General features: G+C 42.9%; 1 protein-coding gene across 3 annotated transcripts in view; it reads right to left on the bottom strand.

Moving 5' to 3' along the window:
- The window catches only part of LOC139559195 (collagen alpha-1(XVI) chain-like), a 136,322-nt gene that overhangs the window by 32,813 nt on the left and 84,459 nt on the right, over positions 1-19,050 (bottom strand). For 2 of the 3 annotated variants that reach the window (XM_071374972.1, XM_071374969.1), the window contains exons 34-47: positions 18,616-18,651; positions 18,435-18,488; positions 18,228-18,296; positions 18,082-18,135; positions 17,699-17,725; positions 11,042-11,107; positions 10,715-10,750; positions 10,357-10,428; positions 8,684-8,737; positions 5,248-5,313; positions 4,439-4,558; positions 4,188-4,235; positions 3,974-4,072; positions 3,772-3,816 (exon numbers count right to left, since the gene is read on the bottom strand). In XM_071374972.1, the coding sequence (XP_071231073.1) occupies positions 3,772-3,816; positions 3,974-4,072; positions 4,188-4,235; positions 4,439-4,558; positions 5,248-5,313; positions 8,684-8,737; positions 10,357-10,428; positions 10,715-10,750; positions 11,042-11,107; positions 17,699-17,725; positions 18,082-18,135; positions 18,228-18,296; positions 18,435-18,488; positions 18,616-18,651 (846 nt within the window). The remainder of the gene's footprint in view (positions 1-3,771; positions 3,817-3,973; positions 4,073-4,187; positions 4,236-4,438; positions 4,559-5,247; positions 5,314-8,683; positions 8,738-10,356; positions 10,429-10,714; positions 10,751-11,041; positions 11,108-17,698; positions 17,726-18,081; positions 18,136-18,227; positions 18,297-18,434; positions 18,489-18,615; positions 18,652-19,050) is intronic. The other variant, XM_071374973.1, reaches the window with a different exon arrangement.

Here is a 19,050-nt window from a genome sequence, read left to right as displayed (position 1 = left end):
ATACTATAGTTAAAGGGACACTATAGCTAAAGGATACTATAGTTAAAGTGATACTATAGCTAAAGGATACTATAGCTAAAGGATACTATAGTTAAAGCGATACTATAGTTAAAGGGATACTATAGCTAAAGGATACTATAGTTAAAGGGATACTATAGCTAAAGGGATACTATAGTTAAAGGGATACTTTAGTATAGATACTATAGTTATAGGGATACTATCCCTAAAGGGATTATATAGTTATAGGGATACTATTGCTAAAGGGATAATATAGTTAAAGGGATACTATTGCTAAATGGATACTATAGTTAAAGGGATACTATAGTTAAAGGGATACTATAGTTAAAGGATACTATAGTTAAAGGGATACTATAGTTAAAGGGATACTATAGTTAAAGGGATACTATAGTTAAAGGGATACTATAGTTAAAGGGATACTATAGTTAAAGGATACTATAGTTAAAGGGATACTATAGTTAAAGGGATACTATAGCTAAAGGATACTATAGTTAAAGGGATACTATAGTTAAAGGGATACTATAGTTAAAGGGATACTATAGTTAAAGGGATACTATAGCTAAAGGATACTATAGTTAAAGGGATACTATAGCTAAAGGGATACTATAGTTAAAGGGATACTATAGTTAAAGGGATACTATAGTTAAAGGGATACTATAGTTAAAGGGATACTATAGCTAAAGGGATACTATAGCTAAAGGGATACTATAGTTAAAGGGATACTATAGTTAAAGGGATACTATAGCTAAAGGGATACTATAGTTAAAGCGATACTATAGTTAAAGGGATACTATAGTTAAAGGGATACTATAGTTAAAGGGATACTATAGCTAAAGGGATACTATAGCTAAAGGGATAATATAGTTAAAGGGATACTATAGTTAAAGGGATACTATAGTTAAAGCGATACTATAGTTAAAGGGATACTATAGTTAAAGGGATACTATAGTTAAAGGGATACTATAGTTAAAGGGATACTATAGCTAAAGGATACTATAGTTAAAGGGATACTATAGTTAAAGCGATACTATAGCTAAAGGGATACTATAGCTAAAGGATACTATAGTTAAAGGATACTATAGTTAAAGCGATACTATAGTTAAAGGATACTATAGCTAAAGGATACTATAGTTAAAGCGATACTATAGTTAAAGGATACTATAGCTAAAGGATACTATAGTTAAAGGGACACTATAGCTAAAGGATACTATAGTTAAAGCGATACTATAGCTAAAGGATACTATAGCTAAAGGATACTATAGTTAAAGCGATACTATAGTTAAAGGGATACTATAGCTAAAGGATACTATAGTTAAAGGGATACTATAGCTAAAGGGATACTATAGTTAAAGGGATACTTTATATAGTATAGTTTATATATCCCTTTATATAGTTATAGGGATACTATTGCTAAAGGGATAATATAGTTAAAGGGATACTATTGCTAAATGGATACTATAGTTAAAGGGATACTATAGTTAAAGGGATACTATAGTTAAAGGGATACTATTGCTAAAGGGATACTATAGTTAAAGGGATACTATAGTTAAAGGGATACTATAGTTAAAAGGATACTATTACTAAATGGATACTATAGTTAAAGCGATACTATAGTTAAAGGGATACTATAGTTAAAGCGATACTATAGTTAAAGGGATACTATAGTTAAAGGGATACTATAGTTAAAGGGATACTATAGCTAAAGGATACTATAGTTAAAGGGACACTATAGCTAAAGGATACTATAGTTAAAGGGATACTATAGCTAAAGGATACTATAGTTAAAGGATACTATAGCTAAAGGATACTATAGTTAAAGGGATACTTTATATAGTATAGTTTATATATCCCTTTATATAGTTATAGGGATACTATTGCTAAAGGGATAATATAGTTAAAGGGATACTATAGTTAAAGGGATACTATAGCTAAAGGGATACTATAGTTAAAGGGATACTATAGTTAAAGGGATACTATTGCTAAATGGATACTATAGTTAAAGGGATACTATAGTTAAAGGGATACTATTGCTAAATGGATACTATAGTTAAAGGGATACTATAGTTAAAGGGATACTATAGTTAAAGGGATACTATAGCTAAAGGGATACTATAGTTAAAGGGATACTATAGTTAAAGGGATACTATAGCTAAAGGGATACTATAGTTAAAGGGATACTATAGTTAAAGGGATACTATAGTTAAAGGGATACTATAGCTAAAGGGATACTATAGTTAAAGGGATACTATAGTTAAAGGGATACTATAGTTAAAGGGATACTATAGTTAAAGGGATACTATAGTTAAAGGGATACTATAGCTAAAGGGATACTATAGCTAAAGGGATACTATAGTTAAAGGGATACTATAGTTAAAGGGATACTATAGTTAAAGGGATACTATAGTTAAAGGGATACTATAGTTAAAGGGATACTATAGTTAAAGGGATACTATAGTTAAAGGGATACTATAGTTAAAGGGATACTATAGCTAAAGGGATACTATAGTTAAAGGGATACTATAGTTAAAGGGATACTATAGTTAAAGGGATACTATAGTTAAAGGGATACTATAGTTAAAGGGATACTATAGTTAAAGGGATACTATAGCTAAAGGGATACTATAGTTAAAGGGATACTATAGTTAAAGGGATACTATAGTTAAAGGGATACTATAGTTAAAGGGATACTATAGTTAAAGGGATACTATAGTTAAAGGGACACTATAGCTAAAGGATACTATAGTTAAAGCGATACTATAGCTAAAGGGATACTATAGTTAAAGGGATACTATTGCTAAAGGGATACTATAGTTAAAGGGATACTATAGTTAAAGGGATACTATAGTTAAAGGGATACTATTACTAAATGGATACTATAGTTAAAGCGATACTATAGTTAAAGGGATACTATAGTTAAAGGGATACTATAGTTAAAGGGATACTATAGTTAAAGGGATACTATAGTTAAAGGGATACTATTAAAAGGATACTTGGAAATAGTTAACGATTGACTAAATGACATCAATAACTATGTAGTTCTAGGACACGCCACTAGAGGGCTGTATGACATCATGTGTATAGTATCAACATGAAGTTCCTTCGTTCTGCTTGATCCCTCAATGATGAAGCTTTACAAGACACACAGGCCACATAAACACTGTGGCCCTGGTCCAACACTGTGGAAATGCAGCCATCCTACTTGAAAATGTCTCTCTGACCTCCCTTTGTTGGAAGGAATCACTGTTCTGAACATGACTGAATCGCGTGAAAGCTATGTACATGATGCCTTGCTTTCACCTATCCCATCGTGTTTGATACTTCCAGGATAGCTGCATCAGTGCCATTTTCTTTCTCTTTTTGGGGTTTTTCATGTTGTACTGTGGATCAAAATACAGTTGTTCCAGGTGTCACTAATCTCTTGGCTACTTGGGCGGCAGGTAGCCTAGCAGTTAGAGAGTTGGGCCAGTAGCCAAAAGGTCGCTGGGGTGAATACCTGAGCCGACAGGGGGGAAAATCTAGCGATGTGCCCTTGAGCAAGGCACTTAACCCTAATTTGCTCCAGGGGTGCTGTACTACTACAGCACCCCTGGTGCATCTATATGACAACAAACTATTATTTTATATGGTCAGCTGATAGACACCTAGTTCTTCTTACAGACACCATGCTTTGACTCTGTTGTGCTGGCTTATAATGTCTCTACTAAACCCTGATGAAGTGTTATAATGCCCTACAATCTCTCGTGTAGAACTCACCATATTCCCTGGTACACCAGCTTGGCCCCTTTGCCCCTGAGGACCCTGGGAAATGTAGGCAGAAAGGTACTTTGTTTTAGAGATTCAACACGCCAAAACAGCGCAACTGGCTATATTTCACCACACACACACACACACACACACACACACACACACACACACACACACACACACACACACACACACGCGCGCGCAGACTTACCGTCTCCCCCCTTACTCCAGATGATCCTGGTGTTCCTGGGTGGCCTGGTGTTCCTGGTCCGGAGCAGCCTCCATTAGCTCCATTGGTGATAGAGGTGGTCTACATAGACGAGAGGATAAATCAATTATTCAGTGTGTGTGTGTCTGTGAGTTGCGTGTGTTGTGTTGTGTGTGTGTGTGTGTGAATGTAAGAGTTAGAGACAGTGTGGACGTACAGGCGCCTGTGCAGCCTCCTCGCTCTGCAGTCTTTGGTTTCTGAAACACTGCAACACACATAGAGAAAGGACATGAGTACGACGGATTGGAATTTCACTCTACTTCCTGAATTGACTGGAATTGACAGCAGGTAAGAATAATCTTGTTCAATTTCCAGGACTCTATAGTCTAAGGCAAAAGTGTATACACCCCTAACCACCTCACCTCACCCTTCCCCCCACCCCCATGCAACATTCCCCCTGCTTCTCACCCTCTCACAGCCGTCAGGGGCGTGGCCTATGGGAGTCTTGCCCTCGTCTCCTTTCTCTCCCTTGGTGCCCACCATGCCTGGTACCCCAGGCAAGCCCTTGGAACAGTCCTCACACACCTCCTGCAGCAGAGGACACACACGCAGACAGACAGACAGACAGACAGACAGACAGACAGACAGACAGACAGACAGACAGACAGACAGACAGACAGACAGACAGACAGAATTTATAACATTGTAACGGCTGTCGTCTTCCTCCTCGTCTGAGGAGAAGTTTGAAGGATCGGAGCACCAATGCGCAGCGCGGTACGTATCCATATTTATTAGAATACTTTTCAAGAATGAACAAAAACAATAAACTGACGAAAACCAACGAAGCTACAGTCCCGAACTAGTGAACACAGAAAAACAGGAACACACGAACAGGAACACACGAACAGGAACAATCACCCACAAAACACACTACAAAACAGGCTACCTAAATATGGTTCCCAATCAGAGACAATGACTAACACCTGCCTCTGATTGAGAACCATATCAGGCCAAACAAGAAACCCCACATACAAACAGAAAACATAGACTGCCCACCCCAACTCACGCCCTGATCATACTAAAACAAAGAAAAACCAAAATAACTATGGTCAGAACGTGACAAACATGACATGTGTGCTGAATGTACAGTGCATGGACACAGTTCATAGACATTTGTGTTATTTTTGATCACATTAGTACAGCTCATGCATATCAATCCAAGAGCAACACTAAAAAAGTCTAACTTCCAGAGTGCACCTCTCTACCTCCTTTCTTACCTCTCCTCGAGTGGAGTCCTGGTCCTGAGGCAGCCTCAGATGCTGAGGGAGGGAAGGGGGAGGGGGCTATGAAAGGGGGGGAGCCAGTGATAGAGGGGGAGAGGAGTGTCAATAAGAGAGGGGGGATCATAGGGGGAGGGGAGAGTCAGTGAGAGAGGGGGGATCAGAAGGAGAGAGGAGAGTCAGTGAGAGAGGGTCAGAGGGGGAGAGGAGAGTCAGTGAGAGAGGGGGGATCAGAGGGAGAGAGGAGAGTCAGTGAGAGAGGGTCAGAGGGGGAGAGGAGAGTCAGTGAGAGAGGGGGGGTCAGAGGGGGAGAGGAGAGTCAGTGAGAGGGGGGAGAGGAGAGTCAGTGAGAGAGGGGGAGAGGAGAGTCAGTGAGAGAGGGGGGATCAGAAGGAGAGAGGAGAGTCAGTGAGAGGGGGGGTCAGAGGGGGAGAGGAGAGTCAGTGAGAGAGGGGGGATCAGAGGGGGAGAGGAGAGTCAGTGAGAGGGGGGGAGAGGAGAGTCAGTGAGAGAGGGGGAGAGGAGAGTCAGTGAGAGAGGGGGGATCAGAAGGAGAGAGGAGAGTCAGTGAGAGGGGGGGTCAGAGGGGGAGAGGAGAGTCAGTGAGAGAGGGGGAGAGGAGAGTCAGTGAGAGAGGGGGAGAGAGGGGGGATCAGTGAGAGAGGGGGGATCAGAGGGGGAGATCAGAGGGGGAGAGGAGAGTCAGTGAGAGAGGGGGGATCAGTGAGAGAGGGGGGATCAGAGGGGGAGATCAGAGGGGGAGAGGAGAGTCAGTGAGAGGGGGGGTCAGAGGGGGAGAGGAGAGTCAGTGAGAGAGGGGGGATCAGAGGGGGAGAGGAGAGTCAGTGAGAGGGGGGAGAGGAGAGTCAGTGAGAGAGGGGGAGAGGAGAGTCAGTGAGAGAGGGGGGATCAGAAGGAGAGAGGAGAGTCAGTGAGAGGGGGGGTCAGAGGGGGAGAGGAGAGTCAGTGAGAGAGGGGGGATCAGAGGGGGAGAGGAGAGTCAGTGAGAGGGGGGAGAGGAGAGTCAGTGAGAGAGGGGGAGAGGAGAGTCAGTGAGAGAGGGGGGATCAGAAGGAGAGAGGAGAGTCAGTGAGAGGGGGGGTCAGAGGGGGAGAGGAGAGTCAGTGAGAGAGGGGGAGAGGAGAGTCAGTGAGAGAGGGGGAGAGAGGGGGGATCAGTGAGAGAGGGGGGATCAGAGGGGGAGATCAGAGGGGGAGAGGAGAGTCAGTGAGAGAGGGGGGATCAGAGGGGGAGAGGAGAGTCAGTGAGAGAGGGGGGATCAGAGGGGGAGAGGAGAGTCAGTGAGAGGGGGGGTCAGAGGGGGAGAGGAGAGTCAGTGAGGGAAGGGTTAAAAGGATGCAAGCAGAAGTTGCCCTTAGGCACCGATCTAGGATCAATTTATCATCCCCAAATCCTAACCTTAATCACTAAGGAGGGGTCAATGCAAAACTGATCTTAGATCTGCGTCTAGGGGAACTTCATCCTTCTACAATAAAAATGTTGGGGTGGTATACAACTATAATGTATACGTACGATTTATTTCTGCACATTCATTGATGCAACACAGTGCAAAGTAATGAACTGCAGTACAGTGTTGAACTGCAGTACAGTGTTGAACTGCAGTACAGTGTTGAACTGCAGTACAGTGTAAAGTGTTGAACTGCAGTACAGTATAAAGTGTTGAACTGCAGTACAGTGTTGAACTGCAGTACAGTATAAAGTGTTGAACTGCAGTACAGTGCAAACGGTGTTGAACTGCAGTACAGTGTTGAACTGCACTACAGTGTTGAACTGCAGTACAGTGTTGAACTGCACTACAGTGTTGAACTGCAGTACAGTGTTGAACTGCAGTACAGTGCAAATTTGATGAACGATCCATTCAGGAGTCCCAAATGGCACTAAATTCCCCAGGTAGTGTACTGCTTTGGCCAGAGTCACATAGGGCACTAAATTCCGCAGGTAGTGTACTGCTTTGGCCAGAGTCACATAGGGCACTAGAGTGAATAGGATACCATTTAGATTTGCCCAAGGAGACACAAAACATAAAAAAACACAAGGTTTTGCAAGTCTTTCAAAGCAGGTTGGTATTAAATTCCAGGTATTCATTGGGATTATTGTTAAGAGTTTTAAAGTTAATTGATTCACAACATGGTTGGCCTGAAACACTTGTACCACTTCAATCACACCAGGAAACCCACTTACTGTACAATACCTCCCACTTTTTAACAGTGGGGCCCTTCACTCAGCGAGATAACCTGTGAATTGCAGATTGCCTGGTTTGAAACACATTTAAAACCAATTGTCTTTGGTTATTATAGCCAGAAGGGCTCGTTTGATCTAGCATGGTGCAGCACATTAGATTTGTTAGACTAAGGTTGTATGCATTAAACAGGACCTGTCAGAGAGCAGTCTGACATTCACTTTCAATATCCTCCTATTTAAATATCCTACACCTTTGTTTAAATTGTATTTTTTTTTATGGATTAATTTGCATTCAAATAACTTGCCTGTTAAATTGTGTTTCTGACAAAGTTATTCGTTTTTTAAGGATACATTTATACTTAGCTAAGATTAAGCTAAGCGTGCTTTAAGAATTAAGAGTGAATAGTTTGAATAGTCTGTTTAAGGTGTTTAAATCCATTGAAACTCAACATGCAGGCAGGGCCATGGAGCTAGAGAGCAGCTGGTCTGTCTGTCTACTGACGTTAGGACTGGAGCACTTCTGGAGTGTGTATAATGTGTGTGTGTGTACGTGGAGTTGTGTGTGAAGCCAAGTTTCCACTGTGTGTAGATTGATTATTCTGGTGAGGGTGTGTGTGTGTGTGTGTGTGTGTGTGTGTGTGTGTGTGTGTGTGTGTGTGTGTGTGTGTGTGTGTGTGTGTGTGTGTGTGTGTGTGTGTGTGTGTGTGTGTGTGTGTGTGTGTGTGTGTGTGTGTGTGTGTGTGTGTGTGTGTGTGTGTGTGTGCATGCTTTTGGGATACAAATCAATGGTTAAAGTCTCTCCAAAAGGCAAAAAGTGCATTTGAAGACAGAAAGTAAAGTGTGAGGCCATGCATTCCACTATTTCATAAAAACACACTGTATGCTTTGTCACTATTCACTGCCACTCAGTCATAGTGTGCCTACTGTATAGTTTTGTGATGAAATTGTAGAGATCGTCAATGAACTTCTGCCAGATTGCTCCAGTCACAACAGACTTACCCCCCCCCCCCCTCTCATCAGCCAAATCACAAAGCTGTAGCACTCTCCTCCAGCTCCGCCTCCTAATGTATGGGTTGGGGTCAAATCCATTTCAATTTAGACAATTCAGCTAATGAATTCTAGAATCAGAAAGTGTCATTGATATTCATTGACAATGAGCATCATTTTTTCCACTTTCTGAAGTGTCTGAATTTAAATGGAAGTGACTCCCCCTTACTGTCTGTTTACTTACAGTTTTCCCAGGCAGACCCGGCTGCCCTGTTACACCGTCGTTGCCAGGGATACCCTGAAAGAAGGAACTGAGGTTCAACTGGTTTTAGCCAATCACAGGCTTGCCACATCCCTCTCCACCAATAGTCAGAGGGGTCACAGGTTCAAGGTTGAAGGATCAACCAATCACCTGTGTTCTCCCTCTCCTGGTTTGTGTTCAGACTCTTCTGGTTTGGTTGTCTAGTTTTTAAAAACGATTTAAATTCATTTAAATAGTTTGATTATAGTTTGGTGTAAATAATTAGATTGTTTTGTCTAATTTTGAGAGATAAACACAATACCAGATTAAAGACCATGCAGGGATCTCTGTGCAAGAGGTGAAAATATATATTTCAAAGTGGTTTGATTTCAACAGGACATTTACGTGCAAATTTGATTTATGCACACAACGTTATGGTTGGGTGCTTGATGAATACATGAACATCATATTCAGACCAATCAATCAATTGTCTTACACAGTGAACTGAGCCTGGTCTTTAACAACCAATATTACATCTTTGTTTCCAATGGAAACAAGGGACCCATATGTTATGTACACTCCTCTCAGCATTCCCATTCATCTGATTTACCTTTGTAGACTGTTGAGAATTAATTAACATTTCACATTTCCCCTACAATCAGAGGAAATATTCTCCTAACACTTTATTTGAAGATCTTCTAATTTACAATACGTTTACTAAATGGTTAAATAACTATTTAATTATGACTTTAAGCAGTTTATAACCATCAATATTATCAACAATATTCCTGATGTATCATACTTCGATAGTAATATTACAGTCCCAAAGCTTCCCACAAGAGTTAGTGAATGTTTAAAGCCGTGCTACGATTTATCAAAGACTCCCATTATACATTTACAGCCCAAAGGGTTAACAATTAGCATAGTTTCATTACATGAATATGATTTAAGCTATTGTATTGACGCAATAGTTATTTATGTACTTGCATATTTACTTTTACTATTGTGTAACATGTTTAAATTAGGAAATTTAAGATACATTTTAAATAATTTGCAATTTTAATGTGGTCTTATTTTGCATTTAGAGTTGTGTTAGCTATGACCTCAAGCTGCCCAAGCCAGAACCCAATATGGAAGCCAAACCTGAAGAGGAAATAAGGGACCTGGAAGGAGGAATGTGGGAGGAGAAAGGACGAAGGTGGAAGAGGAGAGGAGAAAAACAGTGTGGAGAAAAATAAGGAACAAGAGTGAGAAGAGAAGAAAAAAAGAAAGACAGAGAGAGAACGAGAGAGAAAGAGAGAGAGAAAAGTGACAGAGGGAGAGAGAGAAATAGAGAGAGAGAGAAAGAGAGAGAGAGAAAAAGAGACAGAACGAGAAAGAGAGAGAGAACGAGAGAGAAAGAGAGAGAGAGAGAAAAAGAGAGAGAAAGAGAAAGAGAGATAGAGAAAAGTGACAGAGGGAGAGAGAGAAATAGAGAGAGAGAGAGAAAGAAAGGGCCAAGGTATATTCATTTTGATGAATGACAGAGCGATAAAGACGAATAGAGAGGAATAGGGAGTGAAAAGAATGAGGTTTGCTGCTGTGTCTACCATGTGTGTAGTAAAGGGTTAATTTAATTATATTCAATACAATTCAATAGGACGTGACCCCACCACCCTGCTCCCCCTTTCTCCTACCTGGGGCCCTGGGATGCCGACGAAGCCCTGTGGCCCAGGAGGGCCAGGAGGACCTGGTGGTCCCGGAGGCCCCTGGAACACACACACACACACACACACACACACACACACACACACACACACACACACACACACACACACACACACACACACACACACACACACACACACACACACACACACACACACACACACACACATAATGTGAGACTGTGCGAACCACACAACATCGACAGGCATCATTTGTAGCCAAATTATTCCAACAACAAAAACAAATTCAATTGATATTCAGCCAATAGACACTAGTGAACTGAAGCCAAGAGGCAGATATGGCTAATAGATGATAGAGAGACCAGACCTGCCACATGTTTCCTCCCAGAGTTCCTGGGGCTCCCTGCAAGGCAGGAGTAGTCACATTCAGGGCACATCATCAGCAGATCATAAATATGCATGAACAAACACTAGCACCCTACAGTGAAAAATAATCCTGTAGAAGAACTCAAAACGAATTAAAAGACAGCTGTGTGTGTGTGTAGGTGTGTGTGTGTGTGTGTGTGTGTGTGTGTGTGTGTGTGTGTGTGTGTGTGTGTGTGTGTGTGTGTGTGTGTGTGTGTGTGTGTGTGTGTGTGTGTGTGTGGGTGTATGCATGTCTGTGTGTGCGCGCGCACAACCTAGCCATACTCACCGGTCCTCCTGTTCCTCCTGTTCCTGCATGTGGAGGGCTGATACAGTTACACTCTCCAGGTTCACCCTGAAAAACACGCAGAAAACCGTTACACACCTCTCATAGATCGCACAGACAAGTTGTGAAAGAAATTAGATCGTTGACACAGAATCCAAACTTGAGGTCTGTGTTGCTTAATAAAAATGAGTGGGAGATTTGCACTAAAGCCAAACTCAACATAGAATGTGATCTGGAGAATGACTCAGCATGCAGCGAGAGGTCTAAAACTCTACACAAGCTGTCACTCATTCATAACTACTGTAATTTCAGCTTGAATCATCCCAGGCCTTGGCTACAGCAGGTTTAGTTTGATGAGAGAGTGAGTGAGAGGAGCTGAGGATATTACAATACATTTCAGCTGCTGGACTGCCTCCTTTATGGCTGCGTTTACACATTCTGATCTTTTTCCACAAACTGGTATTTTGTCCAATCAGATCAGCTCGTTTGCAAAACAATTAGGCAAACAAATATCAGAATTGGGCTGCCTGAGTAAACACCAGGAGGTGTGTTTGTCTTTCAGATTCAGATTCAGAAAAGATTCAGGCAATTCATTTAGCAGCAAACAATATACAGTACCAGTCAAAAGTATGGACACAAATCAAATCAAATTGTATTTGTCACATGTGCACACCTTACAGTGAAATGCTTACTTACAAGCCCTTAACCAACAATGCAGTTTTAAGAAAAATAAGTCTTAAGTAAAAAATATATGAGTAAATAATTTAAAACTAACAAGTAATTAAAGAGCAGCAGGAAAATACAAATAACGAGGCTATATACAGGGGGTGCCGGTACAGAGTCAATGTGCGGGGGCACCGGTTAGTCGAGGTAATTGAGGTAATATGTACATGTAGGTAGAGTTAAAGTGACTATGCATAGATAATAAACAGAGAGGAGACGCAGCATAAAAGAAGGGGGCAATGCAAATAGTCTGGGTGGCCAATTGATTAGCTATTGAAGAGTCTTATGGATTGGGGGTAGAAGCTGTTAAGAAGCCATTTGGACCTAGACTTGGTGCTCTGGTATTGCTTGCCGTGCTTTGGCACAAAGAACAGTCTATGACTAGGCTGGTTGGAGTCTTTGACAATTTTTAGGGCCTTCCACTGACACCGCCTGGTATAGAGGTCCTGGATGGCAAGAAGTTTGGCCCAGTGATGTACTGGACCGTACGCACTACCCTCTGTAGTGCCTTGCGGTCGGAGGCCGAGCAGTTGCCATACCAGGCAGTGATGCAACCAGTCAGGATACTCTCGATGGTGCAGCTGTAGAACTTTTTGAGGATCTGAGGTCCCATGCCAAATCTTTTCAGTCTTCTGAGTGGGAATAGGCTTTGTCGTGCCCTCTTCATGACTGTCTTGGTGTGCTTGGACCATGATAGTTTGTTTGTGATGTGGACACCAAGGAACTTGAAGCTCTCAACCTCCTCCACTACAGCCCTGTCAATGACAATGGGGGCGAGCTCAGTCCTCATTTTCCTGTAGTCCACAATCATCTCCTTTGTCTTGATCACGTTGAGGGAGAGGTTAGGTCAGGTCTCTGACTTCCTCCCTATAGGCTGTCTCATCGTTGTCGGTGATCAGGCCTACCACTGTTGTGTCATCGGCAATGTTAATGATGGTGTTGGAGTCGTGCCTGGCCATGCAGTCATGATTGAACAGGGAGTACAGGAGGGGGCTGAGCATGCACCCTTGAGGGACAACCGTGTTAAGCATCTGGTGGTGGATGTGTTGTTACCTACCCTCACCACCTGGGTGCGGCCCGTCAGGAAGTCCAGGATCCAGTTGCAGAGGGATTTGTTTAGTTCCAGGGTCCTTAGCTTAGTGATGAGCTTTGAGGGCACTATGGTGTTGAACGCTGAGTATATTCAATGAATAGCATTCTCACGTATGTGTTCTTTTTGTCCAGGTGGGAAGGAACAGTGTGGAGTGCAATAGAAATTGCATCACCTGTGGATCTGTTGGGTCGGTATGCAAATTGGAGTGTGTCTAGGGTTTCTGAGATAATGGTGTTGATGTGAGCCGTGACCAGCCTTTCAAAGCACTTCATGGCTACAGACGTGAGCGCTAGGGGTCGGTAGTCATTAAGGCAGGTTACCTTAGTGTTCTTGGGCACAGGGCCTATGGTGGTCTGCTTGAAACATGTTGGTATTACCGACTTAGTCAGGGACCGGTTGAAAATGTCAGTGAAGACACTTGCCAGTTGGTCAGCGCATGCTCGGAGTACACGTCCTGGTAATCCGTCTGGCCCTGCAGCCTTGTGAATGTTGACCTGTTTAAAGGTCTTACTCACATCGGCTACGGAGAATGTGATCACACAGTCATCTGGAACAGCTGATGCTCTCATGCATGTTTCAGTAGTACTTGCATTGAAGCGAGGATAGAAGTAATTTAGCTCATCCGGTAGGCTCCTGTCACTGGGCAGCTCGCGGCTGTGCTTCCCTTTGTAGTCTGTTTGCAAGGCCTGCCACATCTGACGAGCGTGGAAGCCGGTGTAGTACGATTTAATCTTAGTCCTGTATTGACGCTTTGCCTGTTTGATGGTTTCTTATAAGCTTCCGGGTTAGAGTCCCGCTCCTTGACAGTGGCAGCTCTACCCTTTAGCTCAGTGCGAATGTTGCTTGTAATCCATGGCTTCTGGTTGGGGTATGTACGTACAGTCACTGTGGGGACGATGTCATCAATGCACTTATTGATGAAGCCAGTGCCTGAGGTGGTATACTCCTCAATGCCATCGGAAGAATCCCGGAACATATTCCAGTCTGTGTTAGCAAAACAGTCCTGCAGCTTAGCATCTGCTTCATCTGACCACTTTTTTATTGAATGAGTCACTGGTTCTTCCTGCTTTGGTGTTTGCTTGTAAACAGGAATTAGGAGGACAGAATAATGGTCAAATGGAGGGCGTCTTTGTGCTTTGTACGCGTCTTTGTGTGTAGAGTAAAGGAGATCTAGAGTTTTTTCCCTCTGGTTGCACATTTAACATGTGTTTGGGCACCTCATTCATCCAAACTTCCGAATACTGCCCCCTAGCCCGAAGAAGTAGAGGGGTTTAGAGACAGGGGGAACGGATGAAGAGGTGTTAATGGGTTTAGAGACGGGGGGGGTGAACATTTGAGGTGTTAAGGGGTTTAGAGACAGGGGGAACATATGAGGTGTTAAGGGGTTTAGAGACAGGGGGGAACATATGAGGTGTTAAGGGGTTTAGAGGCAGGGGGGAACATATGAGGTGTTAAGGGGTTTAGAGACAGGGGGGAACATATGAGGTGTTAAGGGGTTTAGAGACAGTGGGGAACATATGAGGTGTTAAGGGGTTTAGAGGCAGGGGGGAACGGATGAAGATGTGTTCATGGGTTTAGAGACAGGGGAACATATGAGGTGTTAAGGGGTTTCGAGGCAGGGGGGAACACACTCACACACACACTCAGGGCACAGGCAGAGTAGCATAGGAGGTGACACGTGTCTGGGATCCAAATAGACAAGGGAAGTAAAGGAGCCTTCAGAACAGGACTAGGCATATTAGTTAGTGCTACCATCAAACCCACTGCACGAGAATACCAGAGAGAGAGAGAGGGTGGTGAGAGGGAAGAGAAAGAGAGAGAGGAGAGAGAGAGAAAGACGGAGGGGTGGGGGAGGAAGTGGATTGGAGATTTGAAGTGAAAGAATGACATGGAGAGGGAGCAAAACAAGATGTAGAGAGAGAACCGACCAGAGAGAGGATATCAGGAAAGAAGCTGACAGTGGAAGAGAAGGGAAAAGGAAGCCATGGGAGGAAGAAAGAGAAAGAGAAAAGGAAAGTGCAAGACAACCAAACCACTGCTCCTGAAATAGGCCTACTGCACCTAATTAACATGTTGGACTAATTGCACTTTGCACTTTAACATGTACATTCACTTCTTTGCTTCTTTCTAGAATGCGCCATTCAGCCTAATTCTGACATTTCTATGAAATTGCACTTAACCAGCCTACTTTGCTTGTAAATAGCCATTGCTATCTGTTGTTTTTAAATATGTTATTTTGCCTGTATGTACAGTACCAGTCAAAAGTTTGGACACACCTACTCATTCAAGGGGTTTTCTTTATTTTTTTGTATTTTCCAAATTGTGGAATAATAGTGAAGACATCAACACTATGAAATAACACATATGGAATCATGTAGTAACCAAAAGAGTGTTAAACAAATTTAATTATATTTACATTTGAAATTCTTCTAAGTAGCCACCCTTTGCCTTGATGACAGCTTTACACTCTCTTGGCATTCTCTCAACCAGCTTAATGAGGTAGTCATCTGGAATTTCAATTAATAGGTGTGCCTTGTAAAAAGTTCATTTGTGGAATTTCTTTCCTTCTTAATGCGTTTGAGCCAATCAGTTGTTTTTTGACAAGATAGGGCTGGTATACAGAAGATAGCCCTATTTGGTAAAAGACCAAGTCCATATTATGGCAAGAACAGCTCAAATAAACAACGAGAAATGACTGTCCATCATTACTTTAAGACATGAAGGTCAGTCAATACGGAAAATGTGAAGACCATAGAACTTTTCTTCAAGTGCAGTCCCAAAAACCACCAAGCGCTATGATGAAACTGGCTCTCATGAGGACAGCCACAGCAAAGGAGTTACCCAGAGTCACCTCTGCTGCAGAGGATACGTTCATTAGAGTTACCAGCCTCAGAAATTGCAGCCCAAATAAATGCTTCACAGAGTTCAATTATCAGACACATCTCAACATCAACTGTTCAGGGGAGATTGCGTCAATCAGGCCTTCATGGTAGAATTGCTGCAAAGAAACCACCACTAAAGGACACCAATAAGAAGAAGAAACTTGCTTGGGCCAAGAAACACGAGCAATGGACATTAGACCAGTGGAAATATGTCCTTTGGTCTGATGAGTACAAATTTGAGATTTTTGGTTCCAACCGCCGTGTATTTGTGAGACTCAGAGTAGGTGAACGGATGATCTCTGCATGTGTGGTTCCCATCGTGAAGCGTGGAGGAGGAGGTGTGATAGTGTGGGGGTGCTTTGCTGGTGACACTGTCAGTGATTTATTTAGAATTCAAGGCACACTTAACCAGCATGGCTACCACAGCATTCTGCAGTGATACTTCATCCCATCTACTTTGCGCTTAGTGGGACTATCATTTGTTTTCCAACAGGACTCTGACCCAACATACATCTTCATCCGTCCCCCCTGCCTCTAAACCCCTTAAAACCTCATATGTTCCCCCACTGTCTCTAAACCCATTAACACCTCATATGTTCCCCCACTGTCTCTAAACCCATTAACACCTCATATGTTCCCCCACTGTCTCTAAACCCATTAACACCTCATATGTTCCCCCACTGTCTCTAAACCCATTAACACCTCATATGTTCCCTCACTGTCTCTAAACCCATTAACACCTCATATGTTCCCCCACTGTCTCTAAACCCATTAACACCTCATATGTTCCCCCACTGTCTCTAAACCCATTAACACCTCATATGTTCCCTCACCGTCTCTAAACCCATTAACACCTCATATGTTCCCTCACGGTCTCTAAACCCATTAACACCTCATATGTTCCCCCACTGTCTCTAAACCCATTAACACCTCATATGTTCCCCCACTGTCTCTAAACCCCTTAACACCTCATATGTTCCCCCACTGTCTCTAAACCCATTAACACCTCATATGTTCCCCCACTGTCTCTAAACCCATTAACACCTCATATGTTCCCCCACTGTCTCTAAACCCATTAAAACCTCATATGTTCCCCCACTGTCTCTAAACCCATTAACACCTCATATGTTCCCCCACTGTCTCTAAACCCATTAAAACCTCATATGTTCCCCCACTGTCTCTAAACCCATTAACACCTCATATGTTCCCCCACTGTCTCTAAACCCATTAACACCTCATATGTTCCCCCACTGTCTCTAAACCCATTAACACCTCATATGTTCCCCCACTGTCTCTAAACCCATTAACACCTCATATGTTCCACCGTCTCTAAACCCATTAACACCTCATATGTTCCCCCACTGTCTCTAAACCCATTAACACCTCATATGTTCCCCCACTGTCTCTAAACCCATTAACACCTCATATGTTCCCCCACTGTCTCTAAACCCATTAACACCTCATATGTTCCCCCACTGTCTCTAAACCCATTAACACCTCATATGTTCCCCCACTGTCTCTAAACCCATTAACACCTCATATGTTCCCCCACTGTCTCTAAACCCATTAACACCTCATATGTTCCCCCACTGTCTCTAAACCCATTAACACCTCATATGTTCCCCCACTGTCTCTAAACCCATTAACACCTCATATGTTCCCCCACTGTCTCTAAACCCATTAACACCTCATATGTTCCCCCACTGTCTCTAAACCCATTAACACCTCATATGTTCCACCACTGTCTCTAAACCCATTAACACCTCATATGTTCCCCCACTGTCTCTAAACCCATTAACACCTCATATCTCTAAACCCATTAACACCTCATATGTTCCCCCACTGTCTCTAAACCCATTAACACCTCATATGTTCCCCCACCGTCTCTAAACCCATTAACATCTGTTCCCCCTGCCTCTAAACCCCTTAAAACCTCTTCCTCTCCACAAATGCTAGGCTTACCTTGACTCCCTTGACCCCATCAGTTCCCTGCAAGACAGAACACACACAGACACAAGGTTAGTCTGGCCTTGTCATTGCAGATGATAGAGTTGAGAGCAGAGAGGAGCGACAAGAAACACTGTGGCTTTGTTATGGATTGAAGTGGACTTCATTAGCTATTAGTCACGCCCACCTCAAGGACAACTTCTGAAAATATAATCATCTCTGACCTTAATTGAAACTTTAAAACACTGACTCTGTGTCTGTAGAAATGAGTGATCTTAGCTACCATACAATAACATACACACACTAATGCACCAAGTAGGAAATGCAAGGAATTCATACTGACTATACAATTCCAATACTATGGGACTGGGTTGCGTTTTCAATGTGACGCCACTCACATCTCTTCCATCAGCTCCTGGGATTCCATTAGAACCGACTCTGCCGTCTTTCCCCTGGGTTGGGAATGGAGTAAGGAATCACTCACTGTCTTTGACTAGAGTTAATAATACACACACACACACACACACACACAGAGATCTCTTACCGGGGGTCCTGTAACACCTACACCCATGGGCCCTTGTGGCCCTGGAGGCCCCTCCTCTCCTTTAGGACCCTGTGAAAAGGAAACACATACCCATTAGAATGAGAACTTGGTGTCGATGTGTATGTGAGTGTGTTTGTGTGTGTGGGTGTTTATGCATTTATGCACGTAAATGTGTATGTGTGTGTCTGTGTGTGTGGGTGGGTGTACCATGTCCCCAGCAGGCCCAACAGGTCCCGTAAGTCCTCTAATTCCCTGAGGACCCTGTAGAGGAGCAGCATGATGCAGATTACATGATATAAAGACACCATAGAGACCCTTTGATCTACTAGAGGCAATAATATTTCATATGCATTTAATCATTATTTTTTATTCGAATAATAAGACTTACTGCCACCCCTGGTAGGCCCCTGGGTCCTTCTTCCCCCTAGAGAGAGAGACAGAGAGAGAGACAGAGAGAGAGACAGAGACAGAGAGATACAGAGAGAGAAAGCGGGAGGGAGAGAGAGAAAGAGAGACAAAGAAACAGAGAGAGGGAGAAAAAGAGAGAGAAAAAGAAAGAGAGACAGATAGAGAGAAAAAGAGAGAGAGACAGAGAGAGAGAAAAAGAGAGAGGGAGAAACAGAGAGAGGGAGAAACAGAGAGAGAGACAGAGAGAGAGAAAAAGAGAGAGAGGACACAATGGAAGGTTTAAAGAGATGGGTGGTGAGTTGAGCTCAGAGATAAACAGATGATTTATCAACAGTAGAACAATGGCAGCACCTTCATGAACAGGTCTGGATATTGTTTTCCTCACGTGTGTGTGTGTGTTTGTGTGTGTGTGTGT

This window comes from Salvelinus alpinus, chromosome 29 (genome assembly GCF_045679555.1).
Source record: "Salvelinus alpinus chromosome 29, SLU_Salpinus.1, whole genome shotgun sequence".
NCBI classification, from domain to species: Eukaryota; Metazoa; Chordata; class Actinopteri; order Salmoniformes; family Salmonidae; genus Salvelinus; species Salvelinus alpinus.
The sequence above is the reverse complement of the archived record's forward strand: the minus strand, read 5'-3'. Positions and strand labels throughout refer to the sequence as shown.